Source organism: Salminus brasiliensis, chromosome 11 (assembly GCF_030463535.1).
Source record: "Salminus brasiliensis chromosome 11, fSalBra1.hap2, whole genome shotgun sequence".
Taxonomy (NCBI): Eukaryota; Metazoa; Chordata; class Actinopteri; order Characiformes; family Bryconidae; genus Salminus; species Salminus brasiliensis.
In genome coordinates this window covers 33,914,945-33,932,488 of record NC_132888.1, presented here as the reverse complement: position 1 = coordinate 33,932,488, position 17,544 = coordinate 33,914,945, and the positions used below count along the sequence as shown (strand labels likewise).

At 41.0% G+C, this 17,544-nt stretch overlaps 1 protein-coding gene across 5 annotated transcripts in view; it reads left to right on the top strand.

Annotated features, from left to right (window-relative positions):
- dscaml1 (Down syndrome cell adhesion molecule like 1) overlaps positions 1–17,544 on the top strand; it is a 97,500-nt gene that overhangs the window by 44,833 nt on the left and 35,123 nt on the right. For all 5 annotated transcript variants that reach the window (XM_072690708.1, XM_072690707.1, XM_072690705.1 and 2 more), the window contains exons 4-5: positions 14,405–14,551; positions 14,693–14,971. In XM_072690708.1, the coding sequence (XP_072546809.1) occupies positions 14,405–14,551; positions 14,693–14,971 (426 nt within the window). The remainder of the gene's footprint in view (positions 1–14,404; positions 14,552–14,692; positions 14,972–17,544) is intronic.

The window sequence follows — 17,544 nt, the reverse complement described above, 5'->3', positions numbered from 1 at the left end:
AGCCATTTTAAATCAACTTCAGATCCCAAGAGTACAGTAGTTGTTGGGAAGTGTAGCAACGATGTCAAAGTTTGTAAGACCCAAACTGTCGACCTTAGCTAAATGGAAATTGGTTTGTATGGTTCAGAACCAACGCAGGAACCACCAAAGAATCAGAAACTGGAAGCTCCTGAAAGACAAGTTTTACTGTCTACAATCTAGTTAGTTTTACACTGCAATGTATAGAGAGCCTATCTTCGAATAAAGAAGACCTTCGATACCTTCAGACTCTGACCACATGGACAAAGAAAAAGTCTTTTGGAGGAATGTTTTATTATCAGATTAGACAAATAATAAGTTGTTTGGCCACAATAAGGTAATTTTAGAGGTAAGCATTCAACCTCAAACACACATCTGGGGCTGTTGTGCTGCTGGTGGAACTGGTACATGATAAAGTAATGAAGAAGATAAAGAATAAAGAAGGATTCTTGGAATTCTTCAGCATAACCTCAAACCATCATCTAGATAGTTAAAACTTGGACACACTGAGGTGTTCCCATTGGACAGTGTTGGTTGAATGGGTAAACCATACTAACATCAAGCTTTTGAAACATTCCAGGAAACATTCCAGGAAACATTCCAGGAGTGGTCAAATATCCAACCAGAATTCTGCCTGAAGCTTGCTGATGGTTACAAAACACACCTGGTCAATGTGCAACCTTATGTATGAGGGACACATCAGGACACCTATCATCTCTTTGTTTCAGAAAAAAAACATATTTAAAATGTATACACCAACAGTAACTTATTTTCTATTAAAGATGCATGTTCTGCACTCAGGAACAGGAAAGGAACAGTTTTTCATTTTTAATAATTTTTTGAAAGCACAATATTGCCATGATATTTATGTCCATGATATGTTTATTATGTTTATTTATTATGTGTATGCCACAACAGTAGGTGACTTTGGTCAGAGTGAAAACACCCCAATATACAAATACCCAGATTTACAACCCTATGATTTGGCCATAGAATGAACAGGTGTGAGGCTGTTTTGCCTTTTTTAGGTGTGCAAATGAATAATTTGATGACCTCTGCTCTGATTGGCCGGGTTTAGTCAAGCGCCATGATAGTATATATCACAGAAAAAAAGCATTACATTGGTGTGTACAAATGTAATGGCACATAAAATAAATACATGCATATACATTTATATGATTTCTATGATAAATTTGGAAAATAAAAGGGAATTGTTATAATTGTCAGGAATGTAAAACGTTTTACATTTATATTTATATTTGGTCTTTTATTTTCACTTAGTAAATCAACAAAATGTTTCATATGACCTAGAGTAGGGCTGGGCAGTTGAAAACAGAAAAAAATTAAAACAGAAATTTAGAACTTCTGATCAACATAATCTTGCGCATGACGATTATAATATATATATATTTTTTTATTTTGTAAGCACTTTCCTTACTGTGTTTGTGTACTGTCCCCTTAAAAACTTAAAAACCACTATGTGTGTAGTCACATAACTTTGCATTGTCCAGTCCAATTATTGGTATTTCTTTGATCAATGGGTGACTTTTTAATGCTGAAGAATCTCAGAAATTAAACCTTCTTTTTGGTTGAACATTAATAACAAGTCTTGTTATCTTGTTATCTTTGGAATTTGCATATCTGATCTCTGTCTCTTTTCTCTCTCTCTCTCTCTCTCTCTCTCTCTCTCTCTCTCTTTCTCTCTCTCTCTCTCTCTCTCTCTCTCTTTCTCTCTGTCTCTCTGTCTCTCTCTCTCTCGTGGTTGTGTCTGTGTCTGTGGGAGTAGGTGGTTGTTGGCCAGGGTGAATAATTGAAGGGAGTGGGCAGCAGAGGGTCTTTAACCCTGAACCCCAGACAAGACACCAATCAATAATGCAGCAGCAGGCCATGATACTAATCACACACATAGACACACATATGCACCCACACACACTGATAAAATTTTACTTATCTTTTACTTATCTAACAAACAAACAAACTGTGATGTAGAACTGCATTCTGCATTTGAGTATCTCAGAATGCTGTTTTAATTGAGTGTAAAACTCTTTAGCTTCACATATATATATATATATATATATATATATATATATATATATATATATATATATTGCAAGAAATGGAATGTGCCTGTGTATGTAACCCTCATAAGTGTCAGGCTCAGTTGTCAAGTAAAGACAGGCTGCTGTGTGCTTGTGCTGAGTTTCTGTGGTGTGTGTGTGGTTGTCAGTGTGCTATGTGCAGTGTATGCCACCAGGCTGGGTAATGGGGAGGGACCTGTCAGCTCACTTAATGCAGCTAATGTGTGCTAGAGCCGGGGGACATGAATCCAACCCATCAGCGTGCGTGTGCTCACTCACACACACACACACACACACACACACACACACAGAAACGGTGCTTCCCTCTCCTCCACTCTGTCACTGTACTGTCATATTTTTCCTCTCTCCCTACCTCCCTCTCTGCCTACTCATTTCTCTCTTCCTCCCTATCCTTTCTCTTTCTGTCTTATCCTATTATTTTGCTCCCACACCATTAAATGCTTGTACTGGATGAATATGAGTTTTGGGCAAATTCTATGGAGATGTCCATGCTCCGATGATCACTGTAAGTTCAAATATATGATGAGGGCCTGATGCGTGAGCCAAAAAAGAGAGCAGGAAGGAGAAGGGGTGAGATGGAGGAGGGAGCATAGACTAGGGAAGGGGAGAGAGGGAGGGAGAGATGGAGGGAGGGAGTGGCATATGGAGATGAAGAAATACCCCCTGCCTCAATCTATTTCTCCTCCCTCCCTTAGCCCTGCCTTTTCACACTGATGAATATTCTGATACCCTGAACATTTTCTTTCTCTCATCCCTTTTATTATATATTCCTTCTTAATGTCATTTCCTTGTTCTTTATTATCTCTTTTTTTTGTCTGTGTATATTAGTGTGTGCCTGGTAGTTGTCAGTGTAACGTGGTCAGGTGGTCGTACACCACAAACAATACTCAGCGTCCTTTTCAGTTTTGTGATTTGGGGCAGGGGGGCAGGTCTGATTATTTTGATTTATGGCAATGTTAATGTCTGTCATTTTAGAGGAATCAGCTTAACTGCCTTGCTCACCCACCCCCTCTTACACACACCCATTAACACACCAGATTTGACCTCGTGTGATTGTGCATGCATCTTGAATGTCATAGGTGCTTATATCGTTGTTGAACACAAAGAGCATGTGAGTCGGCCTCATTTGCGTAGTGAGTGTGTGTGTTTGTGTGGTTTTGTGTATCTCAGGAGAGGGATGGGAAACACACATTAGCCGTGCCACAGCAGATGTCACCAGGCACATGGTGCATGGTTCATAAATTATGAAGCCGAACTCTCCCTCCCCCTTCCTCTTTTTCCTTTCCTCTTTTCATCACCTTTTTCCATCTCTGTCTTTTCTCCAGTCTCGTCCCCCTTTTATCCCCTCACTCTGTCCTCACTTCCATAGTTGAAGCGACATGATATGGCACATTCAACTATATTATTTATAATGGGCATTCTACTGGATCATGTATTGAACATTATAGCAACACAGGTCAAGCAGGTCAATACCTGTCTGATGCCATCTGAGACAGTGGCACTACTCCTATAATCCTAACAGTCAATTTGTGTTTGTACTCCCACTCCCTCTCTCGCTCTTTCCCTCTCTCACACACGCACTCACATGTCTGAAAGATCTATGGTATGGAAGAGTGACCTAGTGCAAACACTCCTCCTTGAGATTCCAGGTTTAACACAAACTGATTGGCTTTCACAGCTCACAGTGGAAATTCAGAAATAAATCTTATTGATTGTCCTGTGTTTATATTCTGTGTTTTAAGGAGAAATATACAAATGATTTTCCAGACATGAATGAATTATATAAGGAACACAAGAAAGCAGGTCATATGCATGTAATATTGTAACATCTTAGATAATTTTAGTTATTACTTCTTTTTGCACTTGTATTCCTAATAAACCATATGATCAGTATTCATAATTTTTCTTTTCTTTCCTCTCTTTGCCACTCCTCTCTCCCACTCTCTCTTTCTCCCCTCCCCCTGTTTTCCCTCGGCTGTTTACTGATTATAGTGACATTGGGTAAATTGGGGCAGAGCATAGGGCACTGATGCAGAAGAGACAGTGATGCAGAGAGGATCTCTCTCTCTCATGCGCGCTCTCGCTCGGTCTCGTTCTCACTTATTCTCTCTCTTGGCCCCTGGGTCCTGGATGAGGGGACCCCGAGTGCCACATGGCAACATCTGTCTTTATAGTTCCTATCACATTTTTCCCCTCATGTATTATCTTACATATTATGTTCCATCATTTAAATGCTACTACACTGTACAGAAAAATGCAGAAATAGCAAAGTTTGTTTAAAAAACTAAAAACACTTTCTGTTTCTTTTAAAACTGAAATGTTATATGACATTCTAGGTGTTAAAACATCCTGCACATTGCAGATTCAGGTCTTAAATATAAAGATGGCAAGAAGTATCTTAACTGCTCTGGTGGTGTGTTCAAGGTACTTGTAGTCCTCTATGAGTAACGTTTTGGCGCTCTTTCTAAAGTGTGGGAGTAGACCATGCCAGACTCTCCTTGGCGAGACTCAGCATTGATTAGTGTGGGAATGACCTCTGTGTGTGTGTGTGTGTGTCCGTGCGCATGTGCAAGTGTGTGTGTATGTGTGTGCGTGCATACACATGTACGCACATGAATGCACTCTACACACGTAGCCTGCAGACGCCTGTCAAATTCACCAGCCAAGCCTACATCAATCACTGCCTGCCAAATCCCACACAACCTAGCACACACACACACACAGACAAACAAATCTACTGCTCCATCACTTTTCAGTTAAATCATTGATAATAAATCAATTAATGGATTAATCTGAAATCAGAGAAAAAAATTTATTGTTCTTCCTAGCTGCGGATAATAAGCTCACACTGGCTTATGTTGTTTTTGCTCACTGCGGAGACTTGTTAGATAGTATTTCCATATTTCTGCTTCTTAAGGGTCATGTCTACATCAATTATCTATGAGCTTTTATTATTTAACAGAGGAAGAGTCACAAAAGGGCTGCAAATGCTTTTGGATGTTGACAACCTCTTTTGTGTGTGTTTGTGAGAAGTGATAACAGAATTGAACTACAGTGCTTTTCATAGGGTCATAGTCTATGAATGTAGCCTCATGGTCGTTCTGACACCAGACAACAACACAGTTACATGAGTCTGGTTTAGCAGTAGTTAAGGAGTCAGTCTGACAGTAGTGCACTTTTATTATAATGAAAATGACATAACACTAAGCTACAGCTATATATCTAATAAAGTTAAATATTTGGTGGAATTTGCAGAACTGTATAAATAAATTATTCATAGTAAGCCCTGAGTCATTGTAGACCACATCCTTCATAAAGATTTTATTGTAGAACTGTTTTGACAGTTGCCTACTATAGATGTTGAGCTACAGTGAGTGATGAAACCCGCTGGACTCTTTTCTGATATTGAAACTGTTCTGTCCAGTAAGCCATCTCAATATCAGCCTTAAGACCGTGTGCATTCCAAATAAGCTACCTCTCTAATATGCTAACAAACCTCAGTTCTGTTTTTCTTGTATAAGGCTGATTTTAAATAGTAAATAGAAAAAAAAACTATTACATAGAATCTGAAGCATCTTTACAAAAAGAGTCCACAACAAAAAGGTTGTTTTAATGTTTTGGCATTGTATGCCAGTTAGTATAGTAGTATCAGTAAATTTAGTTACATTACGATTCAGAGGGCTGCAATGCGATTTTAGAACGATTATCAGTATAGGATTAGTTTTTTTTCACTGTGATTACTCTGAACTTTTAAAGAAAAAATATTGTAATGATCCATAATAAATTTACTTCCAATACCTTTTATTCTAAACAAAATGGAAATGGTATTGCAAAGTCAACTGGACGGTAACCTTGGGCAACCTGAGCGCGAGCTTGCTAAGAGGCCAAAATTATCAGATAAATATGGTCACGCACTCAACATTACATCAACATTTACATCAACTTTATTAGTTCTGTCTGGAGATATTTCATTCATGCTTCAGATTACTTGGTGAAGTACTTACTACTGAAGATTTACTTTGCTAGATTTAACAAAATAAATATCAGTGCCTAGTCTACTTGTTGAAATATAACAAAAACAGAACACAACTGTTAACCAAGTTAGCTGAAACATCACAAAATGACAGGATTGCCAGCATTTGTGCAACGGGTTGACTTGTACAAAAAGACGAACATTGTTAAACGTTCAGCAGAAAAAAACACACACGTAAAGGGAGCAAGAGTAATGGTTATTTCTTACTGTGGGTTCACAAACATTTTTCTAACAAAATGATTTACGTTTTCATCAAATTACAGTCCTGAAGCTACTACAGCTTGAGTGTCTGTTACACAACATGACTGTCAATGTCTAAAATGTAGCAGAAATTAACAGTTAACTTTAACTTACTTGCCTAACAGCTCAACTAGAACTCATGTTCTGCAGGCGGTCTCTTCTAGCCAAGGCTGTCAATCACTTAATTCCTAAGTATAACCTGTCTTCTTACAATATAGCAATAATAACATTTTTAAAAATGGGGAATTTCTGGGGGAAAATAAAAAAACAAATGTTAGACTTCAACACTGGAGATGGAAAGACAGTTTAGAGGAGAAAAATGAGATTGAAAATGGGCTGTTTTGGCATTGAAACATATGGTGATGGGCGGAGCTACACATCATATTTCAACCAGCCAGCAGAGGCATTAGACCTGTGGTGGCTACACTTTTTCGTTGTCCATGTTTTTCTACAGTCGTGGATGCAGACCAGTCGTCGTCTGGCTTGGTTCATTGCACAGTTCGTTTTTTTGCCCGACGTGCATCCCATGTAGAAAAGACGTTAACCTCGCAGCTAGGCAGTGAAAGCCAGTAGACAGAATACAAGCCTCCTGGCTAAATAACGATTGCTAGTGGATAGGATGTTAGCCTCCCAAATAAGCAGTGAAAGCAGTAGAGAAGGCACAAGCCTCTCGGCAAAGTAGCAAGAGCCAGTAAAGAGGACATTAGCCCCCCGGCTAAGAAATGAAAACCAGTAGATAGCCTCTCGGCCATGGAGCAGGAGCCACCACAGAGACTCACTCTAGAGACTCAGGTATAGAAAAGTAGTGTTTTGGGTTTGATTTGTGCACTTGTGTGCACTTACAATAAACACATTGACCCTACTCTCAAGATCTTCATCAATCTATGACATGCTGCCCTTGGACAGACAAGCATAGAGCCTATTATTTGGTGGTGGATTATTCAGTACTGCAAAGACACTGACATGGTGGTGGTGTGTTAGTTTGTGTTGGGCTGGTATAAGTGAATCAGAAACAGTGGTCCTGCTGGAGTGTTTAAACACTGTGTCCACTCACTATCTATTATATTAGACAAGTGTATCTCAGTTTACCTTCAAAATGTCGACTCTACCTGAGAAGGATTGTAAGTTATTGGAAAACAATTTATTCCACATTCCACATTTACATTAGTATTTCATTCAGAAGCATTTACACAGTGTACAGGGTTTAAACAATGGAGAAAACTAAAAACGGACAAAAATGGAGATATATGTTGTCATTGGACACCAGCGATATACATATTTAAAACCCAAACACCAACTACTGGTTTGCTGGGGTGTCCCATTCCAGATGATGAGAAAAATTCAGAAAAAACAAGATATTGTGATGTGTATCTTTCGTTGTGACAATGTCTTGTTGCATACAATTTTGGATGAACCACAGTTTCTGAATACCTCGTTTATTTCTCTTTAGTCCAACTCTTTCTATTTACGTTCCCTTCATCTTTCCCTCCAATCTTTTGCTTCCTGTACTTGTGTTTTCTTTTTTTCAGCCCTTGTTCTCCCTTCCTCTTTGCACTCCCACCGTCCACATTGCTTTCCCTTGAATATTTATGGCCGGTCTAATTAGGGTAGCTGGAAGTGGGAGAAGCCTTTAACCATCACTGGGCTGGAGTACGAAAAGGCAGGATAGAAACCGAGGCACAGCGAATTTCTCCTTTGCCTCCTGGCTATTTTCACCCGCACACTTCCATTTTTATACACTCTGGTGTGTTTCCTGTTTTTTGTTGTTTTTGGTGGTTCTCAAAAGAGAAGGGAGAATATTAGGGTGGTACCTTCACATTGTAGGGGATGAGGAAAAGGAGTGAGAGAGAGAGAAGGAGAGAGAGAGAGAGAAGGAGAGAGACAGGGTAAGAGAGAAAAGAGCGGCAGCTGGCATTTGACGGTGAAGCATGCTTTTTTAATGAGCACATTAGTCCTCCGCAAACCCACTCTCCTCCAACCAGTGCTTTGCACGAATGAGAGAGAGAGAGAGAAAGAGAGAGAGTGTAGAGGAAGGGGATACATTGGTTGAGGGAGTGCTGGATGGGTAATGAGGATAAAGGGAGGGGAAGCAAGGGGTCAAAGGGGAGAGGAATAAGAGAAAAAAAATTGAGAAGAAGACAAGATGAGAAAAAGAGGGAGACCGCTTTAAACAGAGAAAATAGATTAAGTGGCTTGAAGCACCAAATACCTCAAATGTTTGGTGTACTAGGCTCTGATTTGATCATTCTGTTGTCACACTATTGAAGGCAAAAGGTATCTTTTATTTGCGGTATTAGGTCTCTCGCTCTCTCTTAGTCACACTTATGGTAAGCAAAGGGTAGCAGAAATACTTTTCTTTGGTGTTTGTAATTGTGTTGTGTACTAAATGTAGCACACAATAAAGCAGTGGTAACAGCCTTTTTAAATTATCTAAATGTTCCAAATGTTGTTTTGTTTACAGAATCCTTATCCAGTGCCATTTGGGAAGGCTACTGCTATAGTTTTTATGTAACACCATCAGCTACAAGGAAATTTATAAGGAATATAGTCCCAAACTATAAAATAGTCCTGATTACATAGAAGTGTCAATTCCTTGTATTCTAAAGAAATGTAGTTCCTTTTTATACTCTTAATCCATATACTTACTCAGTATTTAGGTCACTGTTGTTAGATTATGTTACTGCACAGTGAAATGTCACAGTAAAATGTAAAATATTACTTTTGCATATTAATTCTGCCCATGTCCACACTTGTTTGTTGGTGTGACATGGACAGGTTTGCATGTCTGCGTGTCAGAGATCTTAGCTTCCATTAACACCAACTTTGTTAAATCTTGGATCTGTGAGACTTTTTCAAGTAGGAACAATTCAACCATGTAAACAGTGGAACACCAAAAACTGTGGTTTAGTTTACTGCTTGTGGTAGCACATTTTTACAGTGGTCTATGCCAAATAAGGAAAAATGAGGACTGCTTTTCGCAGTGTACCTTTGACTCAATTCAGATACTCACACTGATGCTAATAACATCAGATGCAATGAAAAGAAATTAGTGAGCAACCTGATTAGGTTTTGAACTGAACAATCAAATCAATTTATAATAAAGAATTATAGCACTTTTATAGCACTTTATAGCACTTTTTATAGCACATCAGATTTTACTGATCATGAATCGTAGTATAGGCATTTGGGAGGTATGTCATTATTTGTGGGGCACCAAAATGCAATTATGTGGGCTGACACCTTTTACCTAGATCCACATGCAAGTATGGTTGAATCATCTGCCAGCCATGATTGATATTCATACATATTTTACTCTCTTACTTTCCCTCTTTCTCTGTCTTTCTTGCCATCTGTAGTGTATAGAGGAAGTGTGATTATTTATGTATGTCAGTAGAATTAGAAGCAGATTAATAAGGGCACTAATTGACTGGGCACTAAAATTCTGATGCTATGCCACACATTTGTCTTTGTCCATGTTAGCACTTGTTTGCATTGTTTTCCTCTTGCCCCCTATGCCCTGTCATTAGTCCAGTCTGGGTGCAGAGCTGGAAGGTGAATACTAACATGTTTGCATGTACACTGTTGTAGAAGTACATATGTACAGTGGGTGTGTAGACTCTTCACTATAGAAAGGTGGTTAAGAGACAGAGACAAATTCAATTCAAGAGAAGGTGAGAGAGAAAGAGAGTAAGTGCGAGTAAGAAAGAGAGAGAAAGCATTTTCTTTAACTGAATGAGTGAAAATAGCATTTCCCGAGTGGGTAAATGGTGTCCTAATGAGAGGTAGTATTAATAGCATACTTTACACTGAGGTCACCTAGCACACAGACCTTCACATTAGCATCCGCCTTTGTTCCATAGTTAAACAGCCTTCCCTATTAAGCCAAGAGAATTAGTGCTGAGTAAAACTACATTGAACGCTGCTTATGTAAAGCTAGTCTAGGTCTTTCTGTGTTGCTTCAGTGGTAGAGGCCGTTTTCTGTCTTTCACTTCTATGTCTTGCTGGAAGCATGTTTTTATTTAATATTATCCATCTGTCTCTTGCTCTCTCTCTCTCTCTCTCTCTCTCTCTCTCTCTCTCTCTCTCTCTCTTTCTTTCTCTCTCTCTCTCTCTCTCTCTCTCTCTCTCTCTCTCTCTCTCTCTCTCTCTCTCTCTCTCTCTCTACATCTCCGTCCTTTGACTGGCACAGCTCTGTTGTTTTTGTCACCTCTCCTTCGTTACTATACTATATTTCACCCTGAAATGGCGCACACTCCTATGCTCAACCAATCAGAGTCATTGCCCAGACGCCTCTGTGTGCCAGCCTCTTTACGCTCACCCTGTGAGCTTGATTGTGCGTTAATGAACAAATGAGTATTAAGAAGTCGCTCTGTTTAATGTGCAAGCTTTTCAGCCACCCCTCTATTGCGCTCTATTTCGCTCTCTCTCTCTTTCTCTCTCTCTCTCTCTCTCTCTCTCTTTCTCTCTCTCTCTCTCTCTCTCTCTCTCTCTCTCTCTCTCTTTCCATCTGTGTGCATGCCACTGCAGCGCCCCCTAACCCACGTCACGTGAGTGCAGGGGCCCTAGCAACAGCGAGTGAGCGAGAGAAAAGTGGAGCGAGACTGGAAAGGAAGCAGGGGGAGGAGAGACGCAGAACATTAATAAGTAATGGGCCGAACAGTTTGAAATGCCACCCTCGTTAACATTGCGGCGGCGGCGTCATTTGCATGGGAGCTCCAAGAACAAATCCGAGCTCCAGCAGCCCTGAAATGCCAGCCCACACCCACACCCATCTTTTTCCACTACCCACAACCTTCCCCGCGCTCTCTCGCTCTCTACATCTCGAACACCCTCTACCACTCTTTCCACGCTTTCCCCTTCTTTATCTTTTAGTTCTTTCTCATCTTGTCTGTTCCCTCTCTCTCTGTCTTTCTGCTTTTTATCCCAGTCTGTCAGATATTTGTAATTTTTGTGCCTCCGTGTCTCTCTCTCTCTCTCTCTTTCTCTCTCTATCTCTATCTCTCTCTCCCTCCTTCTCCTCCAAGCCACCCTAACACCCCCTCAAACCCTAGCATGTTGGCATTTTTGCATCAACCCCTCCCATTCTTGTATTATTCCCTTATTTTGTTTTTCCTGCATATTCATTTGTTGTTGTTTTTTGTCTTGACTGATACTACTAAAATGGCAGTGTGTGTTTGTGTGTGTGTGTGTGTGTGTGTGTGAGAGAGAGAGAGAAAGAGATAGAGGGAGAAAAAAAAGAGAAAAAGATTGGCCTTCTGTCATTCTAGCACACCCAAACCACACTCATATACACTTCCCACTCTTTTCTATACTTTTTATAGTGTTCTTGTTGTGTGTGTGTGTGTCTGTGTGTGAGGTTCTCTGACCATCCGATGTATTTGCCGAGTGAGATGTGACTAGAAGGCTGCAATGCTGAACACATAAGTCCCAATTGCAGCTTTTCTTCCTTTTTTGTCTGACATGGTGCCCCAGGCTGCCCACTTCACAGATTGTTGGACTAACATAGCTCTGTTTGTGTGTGTGTGTGTGTGTGTGTGTGTGTGTGTGTGTGTGTGTGTGTGTGTGTGTGTGTGTTTTGTGTGTTTAAAAGGGCAGACCTCACATGCCCCCCTCCTAATCCTTACACGCACACATACACAAATACCCTCACACACCTCAAGGCAAAGGCAGACCAGACAAGAATTGATCTGCAATCCCAAATGGAGCTTTCTGCAAGGAGATGTGGGAATTGTCTGGGCATGGTCTCTTGCTCTCTTATGCTTGCTCTCTCTCTCCCCCTTTCACTCTCTCCCACTCTACCTCTCTGCTGCCCCTTCCACTCTACTTGCCCTTAACATTCGGCTCAAAATCAACATCTCCATAGTGTTACAGCCAAATAAAGGATAAGACACTTTAAAACAAGCTTCAGTAGCGTAGTACATGGGCCGGTGTTGTCACAATATTGCCTTTTGCAGTGTCAACCACAGTTCCAGGTGAATATTGTCTGTGACTGATGTACTGTATGAATTAAGAGCCAATTTGTTTAATCCTGCAAAGCTAAATGATCTGTAAGTATTTTTCAATGCCTTCCACTGCATTTTTAATGTTATGTGCTGATGTAATTGTGGTACTAGTATTTTGTGCAGCCATACCACAAACTACAAAGTTCAATTTAGAGCACAAAGTACAAAAAATTGTCTTCACCACTTTTACATTATAGTGAAATCATTGTCAACATACACACGTTCACGCACACACGCACACAGTGTGAAAGTTTATGCATCTGATTCCTGATACAAGTTTATAAAAACCATCCTAGAGGAAATGGTAGAAGTCATTGAAGAAGGAAAGGGCAAGATTTGTCAACTCATTAATTTCACCTCTAAGTGTTTTCTTTGTCCTTGAAGCTGCTGTCTGTCTTCAAGAAAATCAGATCTCAATTTGTATACCACATGTCCACCTCTTTGTAGCAGCATCTTTTAATTTGTCCCTTCCATTCTCTCCCTCCGTTCCTCGACTCCTCCTTTCCCTCCATTGCTTGCTTTCCTAACCCCCCTGCCCCCCCTTCCCCTGTCTCTATCGCTGAGTGAAGTATTGTGACAGCTTTGCGCTGATGTTGTCGAGGGTTAACGTCGCCAAGTGCACATTATCCTGTAAGACTTAATACGCAGGTTGGAGCGAGGGCCGACTCTCAAATTACAGTTTGCCAGGCCTAACACTCAGCATGACAACAATACCCATGCTTAGGCAGCACACACACACACAGTACACAGTTATGCTTACTCATTTATGCATACACCTCCCACCCATTTTTTATACATATATATATATATATATATATATATATATATACTATTTTTTGAGACACTTGTGTGCATAGCCAACAACTATACATCTTGCGTGTAGGAGTTTGTGTGAGCCGCTTGTTATAGTGATGGAGTGTCTGTGTGTGTGTTGGGGAGCAAAGCCTGTCCTCTCTGCTTTAATAAATCTGCTTTGGATGGAGCAGTAGAGCCATAAAGCGTATCGATTGCAATCCTTCACATACCAGCACAGTGAGAGAACACACACACACACACACACCACCTTACTTGTCCCACAGCTTACAGGTTCTTTCTTCTCATGGATTAAAGATTGTAATATCTATTTAGTTTACTTCTGTGTTTCAGCATTAAAAGACCACTGGATTCCCTGGCAGCACAGAATTACATACATATTCTCCTATGTGTCAGGGAGCTTTATTTGTGTGTGTGTGTGTGTGTGTGTGTGTGTGTGTGTGTATGCTTAGTGGTGACGTTACACACATGTTACACACACCTGAGATACTTCCATCCAGGGTTTATCCTGATAACTGCAAAGCAAGACCAGTTCACATGTCCAGCCAGAAGAAACTGGGACACACTGACACATAGTATGCCTTACTACTCTCACACACTGACATACTTTGCTGTTGTTGTTATTGTCCTCTGTGGTGCATACTCTCTTTCCTCTGTAACACTCATTTACAAACTTCACTTTTTAAGTGCCATCTCTCTCCTTATTGACAGTGATAGACTTTGCATTATTAAATAGAAAAACCTTATCAATTTGTTTAAGCATCTAAAAATCTTACATTTAGATGCAAATAAGCCAACATGCATGTACCCTTGTATTCACATAAGGACTTTTTCCACTCTTCTAAAGCAACTAAAGCAAAATAAATGTACACCTCTGTTTTTTTGCTGTTGTGAATTACAGCTTTTATTGACATACATATAAATCACAGTAGAGCTAGCACTCACAGATGTAAAATGCACCTGACAGTAATATGCTGGTACAATAGCATGCACATTAAATATTGACTCTCTTTGTCTTTTCTGACACATAGAGTTCAATATGCGGTTAATTCTAGTTCTCAAAGACCCATATGCTACTATCTGGCAATGCTCTTTGAGAATGTGTGTCTCCAAGTATGTGAATCTGTGTGTGGTTCCTGTTCGAATGCCTGCTTGCACGTACTGGTGTGACTCTTGACCTCTTTCTGCTTTGTGCACAGGTAACAGGTTTTTCCTGACATTGTACGGGGCCCTCTACATATCAGATGTGCAAAAAGAGGATGCCCTTTCTACCTACCGCTGCATCACTAAGCACAAATACAGTGGAGAGACCAGACAGAGTAATGGAGCTCGCCTGTCTGTGCTAGGTGTGTATTATGTTAAGACACTTTTTTTTTTTTTTAGAATAATGCGTATGTGTAGGTGAACCCCCACCCCCCACCCCCACAATCTAAACAAACAGTATGTCTCACTCTTTTTCTCACTTTCTCCTTTTCTTTTATCTCCAGACCCTACAGAGTCCCCACCTTCAGTAATGGACAGCTTTCAGTCAGGTGAGGTGCAGGTGGGCCGCAGCATTGAGCTCCCCTGCATTGCTTCTGGCTACCCCAATCCCACCATACGCTGGCTAAAGGATGGAAGGCCGCTGCCAGCAGATTCCCGCTGGACCAGGCGTCTCACAGGACTCACCATCAGTGACCTGCGCCTTGAGGACTCCGGCAACTACGTCTGCGAGGTCACCAACAGCTTTGGCTCTAAAGAGGTCACAGGCCACCTCAATGTGATCGGTGAGGAGAGGAGACTTGTTGACCTGTTATTGATATTGTCATGAAATAACGACTTAAGTCACCAAAACCAAATGTGAGAACTCAAACACTTTAGTAAATGAGCTGCAGCTAAAATGCTGAAATACGTTCTAGTCTAGATTTCTAGTCTGTTTCCCATCCAATTCAATTAGTTTACTTCTATCTGTAGGTTAGAACCTCTCCATCATATGACGTCCCCAGACTAGGAGATTGAGCATTGAGCCTTCACAGTCAGGCCAGCACTTCTCATACACCAGAGAAGTTCTTTCAGTGCTGTCACATATACATACCACGAAGCAATATGCACTAATGTCAGGTCTCAGGAATGTCTACAGTGTTCAGCCCTGTGATATGCTTTCTCACCACACCTGTAACATATACTTACATAATGTTAATTTATTTGAAAGGCATTATGATTCACATACTCTACAAGTATGTATCATGTAAGCAGGATGTACTGGGTGGTCAGTGTCCCATGCTTTTCTGTGAAAATATTCTGATCAGCTCACTAGGTTCAGCTCACTGTCATGCACATCAGTGTCCTGTGGTTTGCCTATGCTAGCTCTTAAAGAGATCTTAAACATCTACAGCTTCAGAACATGCAAGTTGGTAAAAAAAAGAAATGAAGACTGAACAAAATCAAAAAGAAAACAGTACATATTGTACATCTGGGGAAAAAACATTGTGTAGTGTACACAGAGAGATAGAGAGAGAGAGAGAGAGAGAGAGAGAGAGAAATGTAGCATAGTGTCTAACTAGTGCTGGCAGACTGGTCAGCCAGTGTCACCTCCCTGCTGCCCATGAAAGAAAGGGATTTAAGGGGACAGAAAAGCTGTGCTGTAGCCCTCTGCTCAGCCCCCACCACCCCACTTCTAACCATGTCTGTGTGTTGAGTTCGAGGGGTGCAGTTTCCAGGAGATCCCATGAAAAAAAAACAAAAAAAACAAAAACAAAGGGAAGGCAGTGGAGAGGGGGAGGTGGGGTGGACATTTGGACGTTTAGCCAATGGGCACATCATGCCAGTTTGCCCACACACACTCTGACAGGGCAAGTAGGAAGGGTGGCACACACATACACATACGCACACACATACACATAAATACATACACACAGTGAGCCCCCAGTACATAACACCAGCTGCCTTATTGCTCACTGACATTTTCTCTCTCCTTTTCTTTCATTCTTCTGTCTGTCTCTTTCTAAATCAGATACAGATACTCTTGATTTTTCCTTTTGATGTGTACTACATAGACAGGGCTAGTGTAACATAACTAGGCAATGTCCAACTCACTTACAGTGGGGAAAAAAAGTATTTAGTCAGTCACCAATAGTGCAAGTTCTCCCACTTAAAAAGATGAGAGAGGCCTGTAATTGACATCATAGGTGGACCTCAACTATGAGAGACAAAATGAGAAAAAAAAAAATCACATTGTCTGATTTTTAAAGAATGTATTTGCAAATAATGGTGGAAAATAAGTATTTGGTCAATAACAAAAGTTCATCTCAATACTTCGTTATATATCCTTTTTTGACAATGACAGAGGTCAAACGTTTTCTGTAAGTCTTCACAAGGTTGGCACACACCGTTGCTGGTATGTTGGCCCATTCCTCCATGCAGATCTCCTCTAGAGCAGTGATGTTTTGGGGCTGTCGGCGGGCAACATGGACTTTCAACTCCCTCCAAAGGTTTTCAATGGGGTGGAGATCTGGAGACTGGCTAGGCCACTCCAGGACCTTGAAATGCTTCTTACAAAGCCTTTGTTGCCCTGGCAGTGTGCTTGGGATCATTGTCATGCTGAAAGACCCAGCCACGTTTCATCTTCAATGCCCTTGCTGATGGAAGGAGGTTTGCACTCAAAATCTCACAATACATGGCCCCATTCATTCTTTCATGTACACGGACCAGTTGTCCTAATCCCTTTGCAGAGAATCAGCCCCAAAGCATGATGTTGCCACCCCCATGTTTCACAGTTGGTATGGTGTTGTTTGGATGCAACTCAGCATACACTTTCCTCCAAACACAACGAGTTGTGTTTGTACCAAACCGTTCTACTTTGGTTTCATCTGACCATAAGACATTCTCCCAATACTCTTCTGGAACATCCAAATGCTCTCTAGCAAACTTCAGACGCGCCCGGATATGTACTGGCTTAAGCAGGGGAACACGTCTGGCACTGCAAGATCTGAGTCCCTGGCGGCGTAGTGTGTTACTGACGGTAGCCTTTGTAACGTTGGTCCCAGCTTTCTGCAGGTCATTCACTAGGTCCCCCCTGTGTGGTTCTGGGATTTTTGCTCACCGTTCTTGTGATCATTTTGACCCCACGGGCTGAGATCTTGCGTGGAGCCCCTAAACGAGGGAGATTAGCAGTGGTCTTGTAGGTCTCCCATTTTCTGATTATTGCTCCCACAGTAGATTTCTTCACACCAAGCTGCTTGCCTATTGCAGATTCAGTCTTCCCAGCCTGGTGCAGGTCTACAATTTTGTTTCTGGTGTCCTTCGACAGCTCTTTGGTCTTCACCATAGTGGAGTTTGGAGTGTGACTGTTTGAGGTTGT